General features: G+C 39.2%; 1 protein-coding gene across 3 annotated transcripts in view; it reads left to right on the top strand.

Annotated features, from left to right (window-relative positions):
* SLC2A9 (solute carrier family 2 member 9) overlaps positions 1 to 23350 on the top strand; it is a 168978-nt gene that overhangs the window by 73596 nt on the left and 72032 nt on the right. For 2 of the 3 annotated variants that reach the window (XM_037898063.2, XM_043544650.1), the window contains exons 8-10: positions 640 to 750; positions 11867 to 11968; positions 15886 to 15961. In XM_037898063.2, coding sequence (XP_037753991.1) covers positions 640 to 750; positions 11867 to 11968; positions 15886 to 15961 — 289 coding nt within the window. The remainder of the gene's footprint in view (positions 1 to 639; positions 751 to 11866; positions 11969 to 15885; positions 15962 to 23350) is intronic. The other variant, XM_043544649.1, reaches the window with a different exon arrangement.

Below are 23350 nucleotides of genomic sequence, written 5' to 3' on the forward strand. Positions count from 1 at the left end.
TGTGTTAAAATCCCGCTCTGTGCCAGTCCATAGGGGAGATGAGTTGATACAGCCCCGAACTAGAGAGGCCAAGCTGTAGTAGCTCAGGCTTGTAGTTCTGGGGGTCCCCCAGTTCCGTGTGCAGCGTGTTGGCCAAGATGTCAGCCATCACATCAGTACTTTGCTGGGGTGGGCCCTAGGTATTCTGTACTGCCGTGCATCTTGTGTAGCCATTTGCACTTGTGCAGAGTGGGTGTAAGATACTAGTTTAGTGACTTGGTTGTGTTTTACTCCCCCTTTTCAGTCTATTATGCACAGGTGTAAATATTACAGGTCACCTCACAAGGCGTAAGGCAGTACAGAATTAGACCCAATACTATATTTCAGCTTTTATAATTTGCCTTTTAGGTTTTATCCATTTTTTGCTCAAAGTTCTTGATTTGTGAGTGAAGAAACAAAAAATTATACATCAATCATGTGCCCCAATTTAAGATTTATAGTCACTTCAGCACTTTCAGGCAGCTCATCGTGCAATATTATTTGGCTTTTTTTAAAGTCTTCTATTTATATATTCAAATTAAATGTTCAAGTCCTCTTTTTCAAACTAACAGCTAATGAAACTGACAGCTAATGAAGCATTTATTTTGTATTTTAATATAGATCTGGTACTACACAAACAGCATTTTCAGTGAAGCTGGGATAAGTCCTAAACTGATCCCTTATGTTACCTTGAGCACCAGCACTGTTGAGATTTTGTCTGCTGTTTCTTCCGTAAGTTGAATGATAAATTGGATATGTGTACATTTGATGATAAATAACCCCCTTAAAATTACTTATTTAATGTTATGTTACTGATGTATTATTTCTTTATTCATGTTAAAAACTTTATCAGCAGCCATATGTTGATGATTAAGTTCAACAGCTTGAAAATATCATTTGTTGAGTCCAATTCTAGACCTACTTTCCATGACTCTGTAGGGTGTATAAACCCCAGAATGACATTTAAACTATATAGCAACAGCTTTAGTATCAAATTTATCCAGATAGTGAGCTGTGAAACTGCTCATGTAAATGAACAGAAAGAAGAGCATGGAGAAGTTTATCCTCAAGATCCCAATTCAGGGTTGGGCTAGGTAAGTCATTTTGGACTTCAGAAAGCCGTCAAAAAGTGGTGCTGTGACAATTATTCCATAGTGATTAATGAGTATCAAGCAAAATTTTTCACCTTTCATGGCGTACGTGTAAATGTTTGTTTATACACCAGCCGTTCATTTTAAACAGTGATGGGAAGATAAGCAAAACAACCACAATGATGTGGAGGATCCAAAGTTCCATGATTTCACTTCTGGCCCCTTCAGTGGTAGTGAATACAAAGCTCTTTAGCACCAGAATCTATAATGTGCCGTGAATGTATACTGAATTCAAATACTAAAAATCCCCATAAACTTTTGATGGAGAAGTAGTAGCCACATGCAGTTTCATTACTCCTCACCCTCACCAGCAAATTTGATTAGACAACATGATACGCTATTGTGACAAAATAAAACCGAAGGTACTTTCAGTAGTTAAATAAATTGCTCACTGTTAGTGCAAGCTTATTTTTGTTTGCACTGTTATAATTAAAACATTTAAAGGTTTTTGGAATGTGACATTGCAAATCAACAGATTAACTGCAACGATAAATTTCATACTTTTTAATTAAAGCTTTATCTGCATATATTCTAATACTATTAAAACAATATTGCATAATCATGTTGGGATTTAAAGCATTTTTAAATGTCAGAGAAACAATTTTGGCAAAAAATCCATTCTAGTAGGATAACAAGTGTTTTGTGGCCCCTTAAATGTTATACTAAATCAAGCTATCAACATTATTTCCATATTGTACGGGACATAAGGAGATCTTAAATGTCACAGAGGCCTTCTCCTGATCTTTGTACCTTTCCACACATCTATATTTAGATTTGTGATGATCTCAGTTTAGATACATAGCCACACTTTTAAATAAATGGGACATTATTTTAATATTTCTTTGTTTAAGATAAACACAAAAAAATGATTTGGCAGATATTTTTATATGTGGAGGATGCTGACCTTTTGTTTTCTGGCACTGAAAATTACACGGAGAAGGTTTGATGGCATAAAAGCCATTCTATAAAGAGGGCCTGTTGTCTTTTCAGTGGGTTCCATACAGTCAATTTTTAGGGCATGTTCAGAATACATTCTTATATCTAACAAGAAATGTCTAAGTTAGTTCCCGGTATCTGTGATTTCTTCAGTAAGTTTCTCATGCCCACAAGGTTATTTTTAATTCCCTTCTTTTATATTCAGTCTGCTTGCTGTGCCGCTGGAAATAGTGATGTATGGAAATCTCTAACTTTTCAAACATGCTCTTTTGAGATACACTGAAACATTGCTTTATAGACTTAGTTTTATTTCAAGAATCCTCTGGCACATTTTATTGTTCCTGTTCCAAGGGACACCAACTTGAATTTTACATTGCCATTTGAAAATGTTATACCTTCTCTTGTTCCAAGTAACTCCTAAGCCTACTATAGTTGGAAGAGATTGAAGGGGGTATGTTTTTCTTTTCTTTTCTTTTTCCCCAAGTTTGTTTCTTTTATGCATTTGCCAGCATTTTATGTATGGTCAGTTTCACTGTTTTGTTGATGGCAAACAGGATCACTCTCCTGCACTGCTCTGGGTGGGAGTTCATAAGCACACTCTTTCACAGGAATCTGCAATTAGGTGTTTACAAATAGCAACAAAATGAAACTGAAACCAGGTCACCATCAGGAATAGAACCCACCTACCAAGTGAGTTAATGAATTACAGTACCTCCATTGTCGGATAGCAACAGTAGACTTTTATCCTCTTTGTGGACTAGTCATTAAAAGATCCATGATGCAATTAGACAGTAGGTTATACAGGCAGCACGCTGTTGTGTAAAAAGACAGCAGAGCGTTTGGTAGTAGTGTTTTGGGTCTACCCAAGAGGCAGGAGAGAAGAAAAACCGTAATATATATTTTTTGATAAAGAATCTAAAAAACATTCAATTCACAATATATCCTTAATACAGGAACATAAAATTCAAATAGAAAGTGTCCCTTTAAGTTATCTTCTGGGAATAATAGCCCAGTAATAATAGGTTGATGTGATCCTTGAGGAAAAACAAACATACAATGATTATAATTAAGGCTAAGATTTTGTCATGGATATTTTTAGTAAAAGTTACGGACAGGTCATGGGCAATAAAGAAGACTTCACTGGAGCCCATGACCTATTCCTGACTTTTGCTAAAAAATATCCATGATAAAATTGGAAGAGACTGGGTAGCTGTGGGTGGCTGGGAGCTCTGAGGCCCTCACCACCCATGGGGGCTCAGAGATCCAGGGTCCCTCTGCTCCTTCCCCTCCCCCCCGTGGCAGAGGGGAGCTGCAGGGTTCCCCTCCCCATAGTCTGCTGCCACCACCACCACCTGCAGGGGTCCCTCTGTCACTGCCAAAGTGGGGAGCGGCCAGGGGCTGCAGGGGTCCCTCTGCCCTGCTGCCACAGTGGGGAGCTGTGGGGTACCCGCCCTGCCTGTAGTGGCGGGGACCTGCGGGGTACCCCCACTGCCCATGGCTGCTGGCAGCTTGCGGCCCGCTGCCTCAGGTGGCAGGGGTATCTTGCAGCTCCCTGCCACTGTGGGAGGCGGCAGGACCCTACAGCTGCCAACCGCGGGGCTGAACTCACGGAAGTCTTTGTAAGTCACAGATTCCATGACTCTCCGTGATCTCCGGGATAAAATCGTAACCCTAATTATAGTATTAATTTGCCCCTTTATAGCACTGTCTCTTCAAAGCATTTTACAAATATTATCTCATTAATACATAGACATTACATTAATCTATTTGCTTGCTTGCTATTAGCAAGATTTAATTATAGCCCTGTCACTCTTTCTGTAGAGTAGAAATCCCAATGGTCACATAAACAAACAAGAACTTGAAAATTGAAATGCAAATATTGTTGCAAATACCACTGTTCCCAGGCTCATGCCCAGACTGAAACTCCTGTCTGGTATGTCTGTAGATTTTTTTCAGGAATCATACCATTGTGTGCTCCAGCACTTATGATCCCACCAGTTCAGTAGGCACATGCTGGGTCAGTATTTGAATGAAAGACCAGAGGAACATTTAAATGCTGCGGGAAGTGGTCTCAGTGATTCAGTATAGTAGATGACACGCTTCTTCTCAGCCATTGCTCAATCAGTGTCCGAGTACAGGGTTATGGAGGACTGTGCTGCTGACGTTACTGCTTTTTTTTTTTTTTTAAGAGAGATGTAGAGAAGCAGTGGTTTTAGCCATGCGTGCTCATTAAATATCCCATAGTATTCTTAATAAAGTAGTAGGGGTGATAACTCAAGACTTCTGGTCGCATACAAACTCTGGTTGCCATGTTCTCCCTATCTAAATGTCCCCTACATTTTAAGTCGGGTAGGGAGTCTTCACTTGATGAACTATTAATTATCTATCAATTCAAAGATCCAGTTGTGCAATGCATGCTTGCATTAGTAACTTCATTTACATGAGCGGTCCAGCTGAATTCAGTTTGTTTGTGAAGCACTTTGGAAATCTTTGGAATGAAAGATACTGTGAAATCTAAGTAGCTTTTTTACAATTATTATTTTTTACTAGTAAATACAGATTGTAATGAGAAAATACCCTTTGCCAGTATTACTGTTTTTTAAAAATTTACAGCAGTTCGCTAAAAATATTCTCTATTGCCTTTTTCCCCCCATAGAGTGCCTATAAAAAGATTTACAGCCTTTTAAAACAGCATTTTCCCCTTAATAAAATTAACCATGGAACAAAAAACTGTTAATTTTATCCAAGAGCAAATGTTTATGCAGAACATCATCTATCATTTTATCCAGCTATAAATAATTGCCCATGCAAGCAAACATTTGGTTTTCTAAATTGACTGCCATGCTAATTTGTTTAGACCGCATAACATTTCAATAGCATGAATTTTTAGATGATTAAATTTTTAATGTGTTTCACTTAAACCTCTGAAAGCTCTCCCAAATATGTGTGGTAAGTGGTAGCCAAAGAATACTCAATGATTTATTCAGTGTGTAAAGCACTTTATTCTTCTGGTCACAAAGAATGATTCAATAATTAATCTGTATTCATGAGCTCATCTTCATTTTGCAGTTTTTGAATGCAACTGTCTATGATCCTTATGAAGCAAATTTGTGAGCTGAAAGATACTTAGACTAGTGTCACACCACATACAAATGTAAAATCTAGCAATGCTATAGTAGTGGAAAATAGCTACTGTCCCAGGAAATTTTCAAGAGCATTGGACATTCTTTTATGTGTATGTGTGTGTGTAGTGGTTGTCTTTTACTACATGGGGAATCTGGACTCAATAATGTAGGGCCAAATTATGATCACCTAACTCACCCTTAGTAGTACCTTAATCCACATGTATATTGAGGTCAACGTGACTATTTCTGGATTAAGATACTACTCAGTGTGAATAAGGGTAATCTGGGCTGTGACAAGCACTGAAATCTACCACAAAGAACCAACCAGTTCAAGTTCTGGTTTAACTAAGGCTCTGTCTACAGTGGCACTTTCGTCGCTAAAACTTTTGTCACTCAGGGGTATAAAAAAACACCCCCCTGAACGACAAAACTTTTAGCAGCAAAAAGCGCTGGTGTGGACAGCGCTTCATCGGTAGGAGTGTGCTCCCGTCAATGAAGCTACTGCTCCTCGCTGGAGGTGGTTTTATTTTGTCGCCGGGAGAGCTCTCTCCCAGCGCTAAAGTGCAACCACACGGTGCCCCTTACAACGGCACAGCTGCAGCAACACAGCCGCGCAGTTGTAAGGTGTGCAGTGTAGACAGAACCTAAGAAAGTAATCTGGTGCAAGGCAAAACCCAGCATTTCCTCCAATCACCTCATCACCAAAAGGGGTCACTTGCCAAAACTATAGTTTAATGGGATGAGAGGAAGGGGGTACTATAATAATACTTAGCTCTTACACAGTGTTTTTCATCTGCAGATCTCACAGGAGAGCAGCAGCATTATCCCAGTTTCTCAGATGGTGAAACTGAGACAAAGAGAGGTTAAACAACTTCCCCCAGGCCACACGATCCGTCAGTATCAGAGCCAGGAATAGAATTCAGGTCTCCAGAGTCTTCCTTGAATCATGCTCCATTTACCATTACAAATAGTTCTTATATTTAGGGTCAGAAAGTCAGAGAGAGGTCCCCAAAACCTCAAAGATAGACCAGCTGAAACAGATGGGGGCTTCAGCATGCCTAAAAGGTATCCAACAAGGGGAATCCAATGGATCTCCTTCAGGAGGTGTTCCCTTACTGAGGGCCTTTTGATTGATCAGATTGAACCTATAGACCAATGCTATCAGTTGCTGACAGCCCCCTGAATGAAGGAAATGCTCAACAAGTTGTTCTATGAGGGCATAAGAAGGTACCCACCCAAGTTGATGCAAGAGCCAAGCAGGACATATATTTATTAAAGTGTGATGTGCCCAAACTGGGTGCCTCAGGCTAAACTTCTAAATCCATATTTAGGTACCTGATTCTTTGTTTCTTTTTGCAACAGCATGGTTCATGTTCTAGGAGAAATGACTGTGCTGTGAATAAAGGGGCTACAAGTAAAACTATAAATCCACCTCTCTGGATTGTCTATTACTCTTTTCTTGGATGCAAGTGACCGTACCCTGAATGATGAATAGACATGAGATTTGATGATCTACTTAATCTTACTGCTTAAGATGGAAATAGCACAGAACTGGCAAGTCACATTAATCACATGAGTCTGAGTCTAAAGAGAAGCTCTTATTCAGGACAGGTGTCAGAGTAACGGCCGTGTTAGTCTGTATTCGCAAAAAGAAAAGGAGTACTTGTGGCACACCTGAGAGACTAATCAATTTATTTGACATAAGCTTTCGTGAGTTACAGCTCACTTCATCGGATGCATCCGATGAAGTGAGCTGTAGCTCACGAAAGCTTATGCTCAAATAAATTGGTTAGTCTCTAAGGTGCCACAAGTACTCCTTTTCTTTATTCAGGACAGAGTCAGTCAGAAGCCTGTCAGGAGAAAAAAGTAATATAAATAATAATTATAATATTGAAAAGTAGTAGAGCATATTTAATAGCAGGTCTTAAGCTATTAAGAGAGTAAAATTGGGAGTTTTCTTAACAAAACTTGGGGGTTGGGGAAAATTTGAAATGAAGTATTCAGGAACCTACCGTAAGAACTACAGAATTGGGACCTGTTAGCAATTCCACTTCCTTATATAATCATTTTCGCCACATAAACATGCCCAGAATTTTTGAATATGCTCTGATTTCATTATGTTAACAGCAGTTTCTGCAGTTGACTCAAGTGGAAGCGATTGGCGATTGGTTTTTTTAACACTGTATTTATTCAAAGGAGTTGTCAGTCAGAAGGTAGTTTGTGATCTGTTGATACAGAACATAGTTCCTTTGTTGACTGGTGATATATGAAGTTGTATTGCTACCTGAGAAAAGTTACATCAGTGTAATTTTACGGTTGCATTATTAATTGCACAGAAGTCAAGAACTTCAGAGTTATGTTAATCACAGAAACCACCACAACTCCTCCTTCCCATGTTTGTGCTCATGATCTCACAACGAAGTGCTATATTTTGTACTATTTGGCAGGTAGCACAATCCAGTATAGTAGAAAGCAGCTGCACTTTTTCTGTAACCATAGGTGAACACATGTAGTATTTCCTTTTATGCCATATACATTGGCTTAAGGTACAAAAAGATTTCTACCAGTTTTTACTGGTTTGAGAAATATTCCCATTACGGATAAATGGTGAATGCAGAACCATAAATGCTTTAAAACTGATAGAAACATTTTTCACACTGAGTAACAAAAACATCTAAGTGGGTTTTGCTAATTAACAACTTTTGAGCAAGTTATCTGTCAAAAGAGGGGCTTATAATCAAAGTCTGTATGTTATCTTAACTGTAGCATTCTTTACCAATGAAACATGTAATAACTCATTACAAGCTCAATAACATATGACTTTCTTTTTATTTATTTGTTGAGACCTTTTCTCTTTAGCTTTCTATTTAATTTCAGTGGAGCATTGGGATCAATAAGACAAGGGGAATGGGAAATTCAGGAAGTATTACCATTCTATAAATAGAAATAATAACAAATATGTAGTGTGAAAAAACGTGGTAAACCATATACCTAACTGTGAAAAGAATGCTTTGGTATAGTTGTGTTTTGCTTCCTTTCCATTGTCGTGTCCCCCCCCCCCCCCACTGAAAACCAATAAATATTAGGAAAGAGTCAAATGATTTCTTAATTAAGAGAATATTAAACTTTTATACAAGATGGCACTCCCAATCTGCTTGTAGTGCTGTAGGTATGTGCAAACACACACACATACACAAAATGGTCTAAACTTCCCCCCCTTCCTGGGGTTTGCTTTATTATTAAGGTAACAGCCATAAATTCAACCTGATCTTGGCTGTTTCTCAGATTGCTCCTTGTATGAAATCTTTGCTCATACCCCTAGTTTCCTTTGTGTCACAATGACATTCATACCCTTTCTCTATTTCAGTACAAAAACACAATGTTGTGTAACACAGAAGGTTTCCCATTCACAACCACCACCAACTCTATATGAAAATTAAGGAATCCAGTTATGTCAAATGCATTGCAAAGCATCCAATCACCAACAACTTGTAGAAAGCGCAGTCTTCATCCAGCTCTATTCAATGTTTCTCATCTCTCACAACCATAAACAAATGTCCTACCAGAACAAGGTTATCCATGTGCATAAGTGTTTTCAAGACTGGCTCTTTACTGGTAGTTGAGGGCTCACAACATCTCACAAAAGTGTTCAGCACCTTATATATCCAAGTCTCAGCCACTGAAACTATTGGAAGTTTTTAGAACGGTCAAATTTTATTTAGAGTGGCTTATTAGATACAAAAGGGGACAAAAGTTTAAAACATAGCATGAAATTGTAACTTGTCATTCATATGTCATTATAGTCCTATTTTTAATATATATGTGTGTGTGTGTGTGTGTATATGTATATATACATATGTTTTATATACATTTTTATATAATATGTGTGTATATATATATAAAAAATTTGAATCCTTAGGTGATGCCCAAACCAGTTTCTTTTGCTATTTAAAATAATAAAAACCTCTTCATCTTGTTACTTAAAATAACTAGAACAATTCAAAGATGAAAGTAAAATGAATGAAAATAGTGCTGGAATCCAAAATAACTTGCACTGTAGGCATGACTTCTGAAGCATGACCATATCCAAGCACAGTCCACAGCTGAAACTACAGTAGCATGACATTTATTTAACTTGAAAATAAAAATACACCTCTAGGATTGACATATATGGCAGGAGAAGTATTTGTAAATGCTTTCAAGGAAAAAGAGATGTAGAAAAACTGAAGCTAGTTTTTAATTGTCTTTGTGTCTTATTTTGCACCAGTTTCCATTGTGGTTTATAGATGACCACCTTATGCCGAGGGACAAACTCTGTGCATGGTTTGTATGACAGTTTAACAGAAGAATCCTACAGGAATTCTGTTTTAAAAGATAACACTGTTCTCACTCTTACAAATGAATAACACTTCTTTTCGCTTGCACCATAAACTACTTAATTAATTAATTATAACATTCTCTCTATTTCTGTTAATGACTTACTTCCTACAGGTTCATCTGAGTTCTAGTTTTAAGGCAATAATGATTTACATTTAGGTTTATTGTGATGAACTGCAAAGCTGAAATGAAAACTGAGCCCTGGTCTACTCTGAAAAGTTTGTACTGGTATAGCTGTGTAGTTAGGGGTGTGATTTTTTTATTTTTTTTTTTTTTTGCCAACATAACTATGCTGCTGAAAGCCCCAGTGTAGAGGTAGTTATGCTGGTATAACTGTGCTTTCTACCAGCATATTTTCTGCTGGTTTCCAAAGTGGCATAAATTATACTGGTATAAGCACTTTCATGCTGTCAGCAGTACGCTGGTATTGTCTGTATCATTAAAACAGCAAAACTTCCTAGGGTAGACCTTCCCCCTAGCCACCCTCAGGCAGGGACATTCAGAACATATTCCTATCATTCTGTGGGAGACATTCAGCAAAGAAATACATTTCTCTACCTTTTAAAATTCTTTTACTCCCTCTGTGAAATTTTCTAGCAGGTTCTGTTTAGCTACAGGCATTGGTGTTATTCTCTGACTTCATTATTGCAATCAGAATTACCCAGAGGGGGAAAAGAATTATATAAAGGTAATTTACTCTCTCCTGTTTGGTCACCACAGACTGTATTATGGGGACTTCCCTGCATAAGGGAGCTAGACCTCAATCATGCAAGGAGCTGAGTGCTCTGGCACAGGTCCAGCAAAGCACTTACACATCTGTTTAACTTCCAACACATGAGTAGTCCCATTGTGAAGCATGTGCTTTGCTAGATCAGGGCCAGCATGCTCAGCACCTTGCAGGATCAAGTCCCTAGGGCATGGTCTACTAGTTGAAGCACAGAGATCTGTCTTCTATTCCAAGCTCTGCCAAGGATTTTCTTTGTGAGATTGGGAAAATCTATTGGGCTAAAATTTTCCAACTACCTCTACAATGGGGTGCCTCTGTTTTGACCCAGAGTTACTGGGCTTGAGTGTGTTTACTTGTGCAGTAGGGAAGGATAATTCTCTCCACTACTAATGAAGTTCTGTGGCCTGTGTTGTGGAGGTCAGACTAGGTGATTATAGTGATCCCTTCTGGCCATTAAAATCTACATGGGTTGGTTTCTTTGGTCTACTAAGTTCACTTAGTGCTGCATACCCCCATGCCTCTTCCATAACAACTAGCAGAGCTGAAATTTGTGGAGAGAGTACCCACTCCACAAGTGTTGTCCTCCCCCTCCACATCTACAGACACGTGCCTGCCTATAACACAACTTTTCCTGGAATTCCATGGCTGCAAACTACCACGGAGGCCCATGTAATTTAGAATTCATTTCATTTCTGCATTTCACCTTTCGCATGGGTGATGCTTGAACTCAGGCTTTCAGTCCAAGGTAACTGTTTAGCTGGCAAATAAATATTTGAGTCTACCTTTTTAAAATCATCTGAAGCAGTTATTTGACACATACCTTTTAGATTTCAAGTAATGTTACCCTTTCTTCATAAGAAAGCGATTTTAATTAGTAATTACTGGTGGGAATAGTATGTTAGAGAATGTTCTGATGTGTCTGGTCTAAAATGTATCTCACTCATCTACGTATGAATCTAGGAAAATCAATTATTTTATACTAACCGTTTTTAGAGCTCCTTTTATTATATTCCTCTTTAGCAGACATACTCTGATTTTATGTGATTTTTTTAAATTAAGTTCCTTTGTCTGCAAAGTAGTCAACATAAATAAATGAAAAGGTGCATAAATGCACAGATTTCTGTGTATCTATGCCACGTTTGAATGAGATTTGATATCCACTGCACTAATGGAAATTGAACCTTCACCATTGCACTTTAAGACAGTCGATTACAAGTTTCACATTCTTCCATGTATAATCTCATTATGGTTCTGTAGGGGGAAGAAAAATTAACCCAACCAAATATTACTTATTTGCTCTATTTTTAATAAGCAATGCCGAATATTACAATTACCTGTTTTCCAAAAGATGTCAAATGATGTAATCTGACTGTAATTATGAACACACTGTAGCTGAGAATTAACAAAATGAAGTTAATTGTTACTATCTATGGTTTTTACGTAGCACCTATCACTTCACTATAAGAATTTTGTTAATTAACGAAGCTGTACTGGTTCTTCAAGAAAGTAAAATACCATTTCTTCTTATTCAGGGTTTAGCTGTTGAACGGCTTGGACGTAGACCTCTGCTTATCGGAGGTTTTGGTTTGATGGTCATCTCCTTTACGATACTTTCAGTATCCCTGACTTTACAGGTACAGTATATTCATTACGTAACTATTCTTTCATTTCTCTATTTTTAAATGTCCGGTATATAGTACTTCTTGGCTTCAGCTTACTTCTGTGGACCATTCCAACTTTTGATTAAGTTTAAATGATGGCCTATTCTGAATTGGATATTTGAAGTTCTGTCTCCTGCTTAATTATAAACTTAATTATTTCAGAGTGTGACTGTTAGTCATAATGTGATCTAAAAGATTGTCTCATTCATTTCTTACCAAGTGAGAGTTTCATGCAAGCAGATTGGAGAGGATAAATTTGCCCATAGTTGAGAAACGCTGCATTCAACACCTCATACTTTTGCTGTAAAACAGTATATATCTTCTTGAAATTTCTTGCATTCTCTATGTGCCTTCTGTTTACTGCTGATTTTTTTGAAAAAGCAAAAAGGTTAAATTCAAACAGAAGGCTCCCGGGGGAGAGAACATTCCAGTGCGACCGTAGCTTTGAAGTTCAGTTCAGCTATTTGGACTCAAAAGGTGAAGATTCATTATTTGTTGGAAGGAAGCACCTGGCATGGAGATGCAGGGTTAGCATTTATTTCGCAAGTGATTATGTCAAATGGTTGGAAGAAGGTTATTAAACAAACTATAACACTGAAAGGAAATCAGTTTGTCTGCCTTGTTTGTCCTCCGTTTGTATGCATTATCATGTACAGCTTTCTTTTGTTCTTGGGGCCTGAAAAGTAGAGTTCTGATAGATTGGAACAGCCTGCTTTTAGTGATCTTTCAGCAAGTTGTTCTTCCGCTGGCTATAGTCTATAGTCAAGATTTCTCTGTCTTTGGAACAGCAGCTAAAATGAGCCTCCCATTTATCTGACTGCAGTATCCTATTTCTTTGCTTGAGTTAATACGAAGGGAGCCACTGATGGTATGTCTATATTGCAAACCAACGTGTAATTATACTGTGGGTAGGTATACCTGCTCTAGCTTTAATCTAGCTAGTGAAGGTAATAGTAGCAGTGACAATGTGGCATCACAAGCCTCAGAGCAGGCTACCTATCCCAGTGAAATCCCGCCAGGGACCCCGGGTACATACATACTTGGGTTCTTTTCCCCTTCTCCTGTTTCTTCACCGCTAACGTACCTGCGCTAGCTAGCTTATGGCTAGCACAGGTATGCTCACTGGGGCTATAATTATACCTTACTGTGCAGTGTAGACATACCCTCAGAGTCAATGTGAGTAGCATGTGAACATAGTAAAACCATAACAAGAGCTAGTGAGTGGAAACTGAAGCCAGACAAATTCAAATTGGAAATAAGGCACAAATTTTTATTAGTGAGGGTGATTAACCAGTGGAATAAAGTACCATGGGAAGCAGTGGATTCTTCATCTCTTGATGTCTTCAAATAAAGACCGGATTCCTTTCTGGAAGATGTGCTTTATCTGAAGACAAGTTATTGGGCTCAGCATAAGGGTAAATGGGTGAAATTTAAGGGCCTGTGTTCTACAGGAGGTCAGACTAGATGATCTAATGGTGCCTTCTGGCTTTAAACTCTATGAATCTGTGAACTATCTGAATAGGACTTACCATATTGTCAACTGTATGAAACAATAGAACTGTACTTTACAGACAAGGTCATAAAACCAAGGTTGTTAGCACAGCCACAAGACACATAAGATAGAAGGCTGCAAGTTTTGTTATGAGCTGACTGAAAAGTAGGCGTTTCCAAGCCCTTTGATACATAATGTGACATGTTTAAACTAATTGGACTAGATCTTCAGCTGTTGTAAATCAGTGATGCTCCATTGACGTGAGTTAGATTTTAGTGGAGTGACGTCAGTTTACATTAGCTGAATATCTAGTGCATTAAGTATTAGATATAAGTCTGAACCAAGAACCCAGGATGCAAACAGCCTTGTACTCAGAGGAAAATTGTATCTGGTTCTGAATTTGCACCTGTGTCCTCTCTGTATAAGGGGCTAACAAGTTTAGATCTGTGTTTTAGATCCAACATGAGCTCATCTCTGATAAATAGATATATAAATTTATGAATTCACACTAATGCCAAGAAGAGCCTTCACATATTATCATATTTTGAGAGTTAGTATATAAATGAATAAACAAGTTAAAAAGGAATAAACCAGTATAGTACTTTTTTGTTTGAACCTGTACATCAGTCATTTATATTGGCAAGTATAGGTATGATGATGCTTCAGATACTCTAAGTAAATATATCTTCATATTTTATAAAAATAACAAAGACTTAGTAATATGCAACCTCACTATAACATTCTGCTATTCAAAATTTTCTGAGAAATAAGATGAGACCACAGGGCTGTGGAGTTTTTATTTTTCAGCATTACATAGATAGATCAGGGACTGTGGTCTGGCAATTCAGTAGAATTCTCTCTCCGTATTTGAAGCTAGAGGGAAAATTCATATAATTTAGAGACATCCTATTGAATCAAATGTTGCCTTCCTTTAAGCTCTTCTTTTTAATCTTAGTCAGTTCCTTTTGATTACTTTTTACCTGTATTGCTGTTGCTTCACTTAGTTTTCTGTAGACAAAATGAACTCCTCACAAAACCACATAATCTGTAATAGAAATAGAAGTGTGGAACTTTGGAAGAATACACTGGCTGTGTCTACACTGTAAGCTGGAGATGTAAATTCCAGGTCAGGGAAACATACCCGCACTAGATCTGATTAAACTAAAGCATTAAAAATAAAGTGTAGCTGCAATGGCACGAGGGGCTAGTTGCCCTGAGCATATACCCATGCAAGATACTAGTTATGTACCCTGGGCACCTATACCATCTCACCGCTCACGTTGCTGAGGCTACATTCTGTTTTAGCACATTAGCTTAATCAGAGCTAGTGCATGTAAGCCTCTTTGAGCTGGAATTGACACTTCCACTCGAAGTTTAGACATACCCAAAGACTTATAAAACCATCTACAATCTATGGCAGTGGTGGGTAACCTACGGCCCATCAGGGCAAGTCGCTGGCAGGCCGCCAGACCATTTGTTTACATTTGCATGGCTGCCTGCAGCTCCCAGTGGCTGCGGTTCACTGTTCCTGGCCACTGGGAGCTGCAAGTGGCCAAGCAAATGTAAACAAATAGTCTGGTGGCCTGCAAGCGGCTTGCCCTGACAGGCTGTGTGCAGCCCACAGGCCGCAGGTTTCCCACCACTGATCTATGGGCTTGATCCTGTGGCTGTCCTTTTCCATACAAAACTTTCCTTTACTGCAGAATCAGATCCATTAGGTTGTTTGTCTACAATTTCAGGATGTGGCTGAATATCCCAACCTGTTTGACCACGCCCAATGTGTATTATTTTAAGCTTAGTACATATGAAAGGCCATACTGGATAAGACTAAAGATCCATCTAGCCTAGTATCCTGTCTTTTTGCCAGGTGCTTCAGAGGGAATGAACAGAACAGATAATCATCAAGCAATCCTTCCCCTGTTACCCAGTCCCAGCTTCTGGTGAACAGAACTCCCTGTCCCATTGAGAGACGTGTATTTAGTCCATCCTTCACACAGATTAACTTTGTCATTTAAAAAATCTGCCATACTGGCTTTAATAATATGGCAGAGACATCTGGGGAAGGTGACTAAGAAGAGTTTGTGCAACCCAAGGAAACTTTCACAGCTTGGCTTGAATTGCAGCATAAAAAGTTATGAGTTTTTTGAATATTTGTGGCTTCTTCAATGCAGCAGACCTCTTGACATTTCACTGTATAGATTCCAAATTTTAATTTTAATACAAATTGTCTAATAAATATTTCAGGAATACTGATTTCTAAGACTAACTCTTGGCATAAACCCTAATCTATGGAAAGAATGTAAAGAATATTTTGTGTTCCATGTGATCTCTTATTATTGATTAGGCATTTGACATAAGTAACGGTAGTGTGGATTATTTTTTGTTGTGTTTTTTCCAGAATCATGCATACTGGCTCCCCTATCTCAGTATATTTTGCATTCTTGCAATAATTGCATCATTTTGCATTGGCCCAGGTAAGTAATTTTTTTTCATGTTTTTGTATGTCATTTCTCCATGCACCAAACACTAAAACATGCACATTGAAGTGACATGACATTAGACTTTGCTATGTGTGTGGCAGGGATTTGTATGTGTGTGCCTTGTATAAGAAGATAATCAAAAAGGTTAGTCTCCTGTTGATAATGCTTCTGGGGTTCCCCATTGCATGTCAGCTCTATACAGACTTCATGAATTTGAATCTGATGCCTTTGGATTAGTATGTTGATAGTGTGCCAGTAATGACATCTCACTTGTTCTCAGTGTACCTGTGCGGGTTCTGTCAGGATTATTAGGCTTCTTCATGGCAATAGATACAACTTTATATACTGTATATTCTTAGTTTGCAGTCTTTATTACAATGAACTCTAGGACTCATTGGAGCAGGGGTTTCAGAAGAAGTATTAAGAAACACTGACACGTAATGAACTAGATTTGGAAGCCAGTTACATCAGTGTAATTTTGGAACAACTCCATTGATTTGAACATTGTTACTCCAGGATTACATCAATTTAACAGAGAACAGAATCTGGCTTTGTGAATTAGCAAGTAACTAATTTCGATAGCATATGTTTGCAGGTGCAGAAAGAGGAATTTAACCAGAGCATAGTTCATGTACAATATGTGCTGCTAAAAGGAGGTGTGGGGTTTTTCCCAGAGATTCTGTAACAAACTGTTCTTTACAAAAAAGGGGGGTGGGGAGTGGTGAAATGAACTGCTTTTGTGGTTTTCCTTCATATATGTTCTGTTATAAATCCGAAAACAACATTTCTGTCCCCATCACTTCTGCCATGGTTTCATCCAAAATTTTTGCTCCTTTCTTTTTAATGAAGCTGAAATTTAACTTGATTCTTTTGTTTCGTTTCCTTGCCTGTGCATCATTGTTGTCATTATCATCATCATTACTTACTTAGGCTACTTTTGTCTTTGGTGGTGGTGTTTTATTATTTAACTGCTACTGGGAAGACAGCTGGAAAAGGCAGCATCCTGTGTTTTGGGATCCTCTAATAAAATAGGACTAAACTGTAATATTGAAACCCCCCCCCCCCACCCTCGGAGACAGAGGTGTTACATATCCAGGAAGCTATGACTCTGACTCACAAGTTCCTCCCTAGTTTCCTAATGCTCCTGGGGGAAGGACTGTGTCACTAATCTATGCCAGACTCCTTCCATGCTCTCTGAACTTCACTGGCTGATATATGGATGGAGCCAAACTAACTTGAAAAAACTGAAAATTTCCTGCCCTGCCCTCTATCTGTGTGGGAGCACGGGAGCAGGAGAGAGTAGAAGTCCCTTGAAGACTGCTCTTTCTATCGCTACCTAACCCTGGCACTGAAACCCGTGATGCAAATCATCATGCAACACCCTTGTGCTTTTGTAAGGGCAAATTTCAGTTCTGCCCAAGTTCCTCATGTTTAAAACAAAATTCTCAGCAACAGATTGCTGGGTTTTTAAAAAAGGCATTTTGAAATCAAAGCTGGTTCTCAACCAGATAGTCTTGAGAGATCAAGTGGTGACTTTAAACTTCTTGCCAATTCTCCTTTTAAATATGCAAAAATAGCTGAACTCCTATAAGTAAGTATGAACACTTGTAACCTCTACTTATTTTCCTTCCAAAAAGCCCCATAGAAACAAATTTGCAGAGTAATTTAGGCCAACCCTAAAAGATATTCACTAGTTTTCAAAACTTCAAATGTACATCACAGTTCAACCTTTTAAAATAAATCCTCCACTTTTTTTTCCTTTGTTCCCTATGATAGATTATATTTTTGTTCACTTAGCTGTTATCCCTTCATTGCTGCCAGTCAGGATTTTCTAATGTATTTTGCACTCTTATTGAGGCAGTACATCTATAAGTATGCAAGACTGGAACGTCTATTCAGTATCACAGACTGCTTCCTATAGAAAATCTTCAAAATTACAGCATTCTTCTTGCTGTTGTGTTTTCTGTTTCTGTTTTTTTAAAGGAAGAAAACATGGCACTTTGTTTTCTTTACAACCAACTCATCTACCATTCCGATATAGTCAAATACTCTAATTGCTGGGGAAAATATGGTGACTGTGATAGATGCTATCAGCACATGATACAATAGTCTATGAATATTCCAACCTTTTAAATTTTGTGTGTGTCTTTATGGGCTAGGGATTGTATTCCTGACTCAATATGGGTGTTAAAATGTTTCCTCAGGAACTGTAATCACTGGGGAATAATTAATGCACATCCCTAAGGCAAGTAATAAGTCTGAAGAAGTTTCATCCCTGGGGGGAAATTACACATACTGGTTTGACATGGTTTAAGAGGCCAGGCAAATAAAGAACTGAAAGCCATCTAAAGTGACCACCCTGACTGAGGAGGGAGGTTATTTTCACTCTTGATCCAGAGCCTCCATATGGAGGCTGGGTGATACCTGGTAAGCTAGACATGTGTATAAGCTATTTGTTGTTTGGGTGAAATATTTTCTCTGTAATGTTTCAGAGTAGCAGCCATGTTAGTCTGTATTCGCAAAAAGAAAAGGAGTACTTGTGGCACCTTAGAGACTAACCAATTTATTTGAGCATAAGCTTTCGTAAGCTACAGCTCACTTCATCGGATGCATATTGTTAACCTAAAAAAAGTGTAACTGAAAAGTAGAACATCCACATCTGTCCATGTCACAAGACAGAGAGGTATAATTTGGAAATTTTTAGTACAATTATCAGATCTACTTTGAGAGAGACAAATGTGGTTGCAATCCTAATAATGAGGTTTCAGTTCTCATAGTTTAGGCTTGTGTGTGCCTGAGCACAGGCTGGCCCAAAAGCTGCAGGAGGAATTGTGCCATAGCCAATTCCCTCCCTGATTTCCCTTTGTCCATGGGTGGTGGGAATTAGCAATTTGCTGCGAGTTTGTACCAGCAGTAAGTTATGACACCCCTGCTCTGGCATATCTATGCTGGCTAGTGTATTGGAAAATAGAGCCCAGGTTCTACCCATTTCCTGATCCCTTACTCTTAATCTGTGAGGTGGTAAACGAGCATATAGCAGTTCATTCTTTTCTCTCTCCTTGCCCAGTTTCAGCGTCTGGGTAGCCTTTGCAAAGGTGTAATGGAGGTTCCAACTCCCTTTACTATCCTTCATGGCTGTGTAGTCCAAGTTAAAATTTAGCCCTTAATAGTTCAAATCCAGCTCTACTGCTTGCTGTTTACCAAAGTCATCCCTGGTTTAAGTGTATGAGACTCCCATTAACTTCAGTGATGGTTGTACATGATTTTGTGGGGGCTGATGCTGAATCTATACCTGCATGCCTAAACAGGAAAAAAAACGACAGATATCCTAATTGTACAACCCATATACTGAGTGGTACCTAACTCTGTGAGTAGTCTCACTGAAATCAACTGGACTACTCACTGAGCAAGGTACTATGTGGCAGTGAGGGTAGCACAGTCAAGTCCTGAAGAGTTTTCACTTTGCATTTTTATTTTAAAATGGAGCCAGCCATGTTTTTTGTAATCTAACCATGGAAGCAGGAAGTTCCTACTAATCTTTTAAAGCTTAGAGCAGTTAAACAGCAGGACACTGTTATACTACACTGTATTTGCTGAATCGTATGTCACATTGTCCTGAATTATTTGATCCAACAGCATAATGAAAGAACCAGAGATGGGGCAACTTCCTGTCCTCTGTTGTGCTACCACACAAGAAGGGAAGGCTTATAAAGAGAGTGCTCCTTCTCCACATGTAAGCAACAGTGTTTTAAGTATTAAATTAGGGGGACCAAGGTACAGAGATGGTTCACACATGTGGTCTGGTGACTAGGGTTGATTGTCCAATCCTAGACTGTTAGCACATATACTAAAGTCTGCAGCACTAGGCGCTAGGTAGGAGTGGAGGATGCTTAGAGCAGCAGGAAAGGGGACCGCACTGCATATCTACTCTGGCCCATCCAGTGGAATCCTGTGCTGACTGGCAGCATTTCTGAAGCATGGACTCATCTGAAAGTGGCTATGTTCACCTTGTAGTACCAGCCCGGTCAGGATTTTCCCCATAATGCATATTTGGAAGCGAATCAGTGTTATTTGCCTTGAATGGTCTAGTCCCAAATTTCTTGGGTTTTCATATTGCATTAGTGTCCCTTTTATATGAGATTTTTTATTGTCTGTAGACTTGATGATATCATAGAGAGGACTGTCTCTTCAGGTAGAGAATAAGCAGGAGGAGCAGATGAACTCCATGAAAACAGAGGATCTGCCTTTATGCATGTGTCTCTTTAAAAAATGGAGGTGAAGAAAACAGTAAGAGATGGATAGAGAATTACTTCTTAATAGAAAGTTTGTCAAAGTTTGCCATAAGGCCTCAGCAGGTGTTTAAATGAATAGTAAAATGAAAGAGTAATTCCCTCCAGTAAAATTATTAAGAGGATGAAAGTATTATATAGTAATTCCCACACAAATATAATTTCAGTCTACTATATTTGCAATACCTTTCGGTTGCATGACACTTCATATAGTCGTTATTCTATTAGCTAATATTATTATCATATATATGTATTACCATAGTGCCTAGGAGCCCTAGTTATTGACCTCACTGTGCGAGGCGTTGAAGTATCCCATTATTCTGTTCCTGCACAGGTAATATTCAACAGCGGCCTCCTGCACACTCTTTGTCCCTGCCCTAGTGAGAGAGACAGTGTTTCCTTTTCAGTTGTTGGTTATTCATGTACAATTACATGCCAAATTGCTTTAGTTCATTTTACATGAACAGATAAGACATCTAATTAGTTTACAGTGGAACAAAAAAAAATCAGTGAATTGGGTTAGATTAAATTTTAGTCCATCTAACGGGACCTTATTAAATGAGTTGAGATGGGGCTTACAGACAGGAAAAGTTAGCTAGCTAACTATCAGTCACATATTAGTTAATTGATCTATGAAGACAGAAGGAACAAGCCATACAGTACATTAGTATAATTAAGCTAAGACCTAGATGTAGTCAGTTTTGCAGGATCTTGAGCAATAATGCATAACTCAAGTGTTTTCTTAGAGTGTTCTGACTGTGGGGCCCAGTGGGACTTTTTCTGGGAGTTAGGCAAGCAGAATTTTACCCATGAAATTCCAAAAAGTTCATATTCTAGAGTCCAATCGTGCAACTCTTACTCTCACGAATAAATAATAGACCTATTATTTATTATTACATTAATAATAAATTAAATTAATAAATCTATATGAGTACGCCCATTGGCTCCAGTGGTACTACTCATGTGAGTAAAGAATTAAAGGATCAGGCCCCTAATTAGTTACTAGCCACTGGTCAAATGGCTACTTAGAATCATAGAATCATAGAATATCAGGGTTGGAAGGGACCCCAGAAGGTCATCTAGTCCAACCCCCTGCTCAAAGCAGGACCAAGTCCCAGTTAAATCATCCCAGCCAGGGCTTTGTCAAGCCTGACCTTAAAAACCTCTAAGGAAGGAGATTCTACCACCTCCCTAGGTAACGCATTCCAGTGTTTCACCACCCTCTTAGTGAAAAAGTTTTTCCTAATATCCAATCTAAACCTCCCCCATTGCAACTTGAGACCATTACTCCTCGTTCTGTCATCTGCTACCATTGAGAACAGTCTAGAGCCATCCTCTTTGGAACCCCCTTTCAGGTAGTTGAAAGCAGCTATCAAATCCCCCCTCATTCTTCTCTTCTGCAGACTAAACAATCCCAGCTCCCTCAGCCTCTCCTCATAAGTCATGTGCTCTAGACCCCTAATCATTTTTGTTGCCCTTCGCTGGACTCTTTCCAATTTATCCACATCCTTCTTGTAGTGTGGGGCCCAAAACTGGACACAGTACTCCAGATGAGGCCTCACCAGTGTCGAATAGAGGGGAACGATCACGTCCCTCGATCTGCTCGCTGTGCCCCTACTTATACATCCCAAAATGCCATTGGCCTTCTTGGCAACAAGGGCACACTGCTGACTCATATCCAGCTTCTCGTCTACTGTCACCCCTAGGTCCTTTTCCGCAGAACTGCTGCCTAGCCATTCGGTCCCTAGTCTGTAGCGGTGCATTGGATTCTTCCATCCTAAGTGCAGGACCCTGCACTTATCCTTATTGAACCTCATTAGATTTCTTTTGGCCCAATCCTCCAATTTGTCTAGGTCCTTCTGTATCCTATCCCTCCCCTCCAGCGTATCTACCACTCCTCCCAGTTTAGTATCATCCGCAAATTTGCTGAGAGTGCAATCCACACCATCCTCCAGATCATTTATGAAGATATTGAACAAAACGGGCCCCAGGACCGACCCCTGGGGCACTCCACTTGACACCGGCTGCCAACTAGACATGGAGCCATTGATCACTACCCGTTGAGCCCGACAATCTAGCCAGCTTTCTACCCACCTTATAGTGCATTCATCCAGCCCATACTTCCTTAACTTGCTGACAAGAATGCTGTGGGAGACCGTGTCAAAAGCTTTGCTAAAGTCAAGAAACAATACATCCACTGCTTTCCCTTCATCCACAGAACCAGTAATCTCATCATAAAAGGCGATTAGATTAGTCAGGCATGACCTTCCCTTGGTGAATCCATGCTGACTGTTCCTGATCACTTTCCTCTCCTCTAAGTGCTTCAGGATTGATTCTTTGAGGACCTGCTCCATGATTTTTCCAGGGACTGAGGTGAGGCTGACTGGCCTGTAGTTCCCAGGATCCTCCTTCTTCCCTTTTTTAAAGATGGGCACTACATTAGCCTTTTTCCAGTCATCCGGGACTTCCCCCGTTCGCCACGAGTTTTCAAAGATAATGGCCAAGGGCTCTGCAATCACAGCCGCCAATTCCTTCAGCACTCTCGGATGCAATTCGTCCGGCCCCATGGACTTGTGCACGTCCAGCTTTTCTAAATAGTCCCTAACCACCTCTATCTCTACAGAGGGCTGGCCATCTCTTCCCCATTTTGTGATGCCCAGCACAGCAGTCTGGGAGCTGACCTTGTTAGTGAAAACAGAGGCAAAAAAAGCATTGAGTACATTAGCTTTTTCCACATCCTCTGTCACTAGTCACTACTTCAACATCAAAATCCAGTAGTTCGTAGTTGTGACTTCTTAACTTAGAATTGTAAGGGGAATCTATACTTTTGGATCTTTGTGGGTAAAACTAATAATGTATAGTAGTAACTGTATATGAACTTAAATTCACTACTCTGATATGTTATTGACTAACACAGTATGGATCAAATTCTTTTTTCAGTTATCTATGCAACCCTGCTGAAGGGAAACGGTGCATATAATTGATTGATTATGCAAATAGGAAGATGATTGTGATAACTAAATCCAGCATAGTTTCATTGACTTCAGTGGAGCTCTGCCAGTTTACTCCAGCTGAGGATCCAGCCCACAATGTG

The sequence above is a fragment of the Chelonia mydas genome, chromosome 4, assembly GCF_015237465.2.
Source record: "Chelonia mydas isolate rCheMyd1 chromosome 4, rCheMyd1.pri.v2, whole genome shotgun sequence".
Classification (NCBI taxonomy): Eukaryota; Metazoa; Chordata; order Testudines; family Cheloniidae; genus Chelonia; species Chelonia mydas.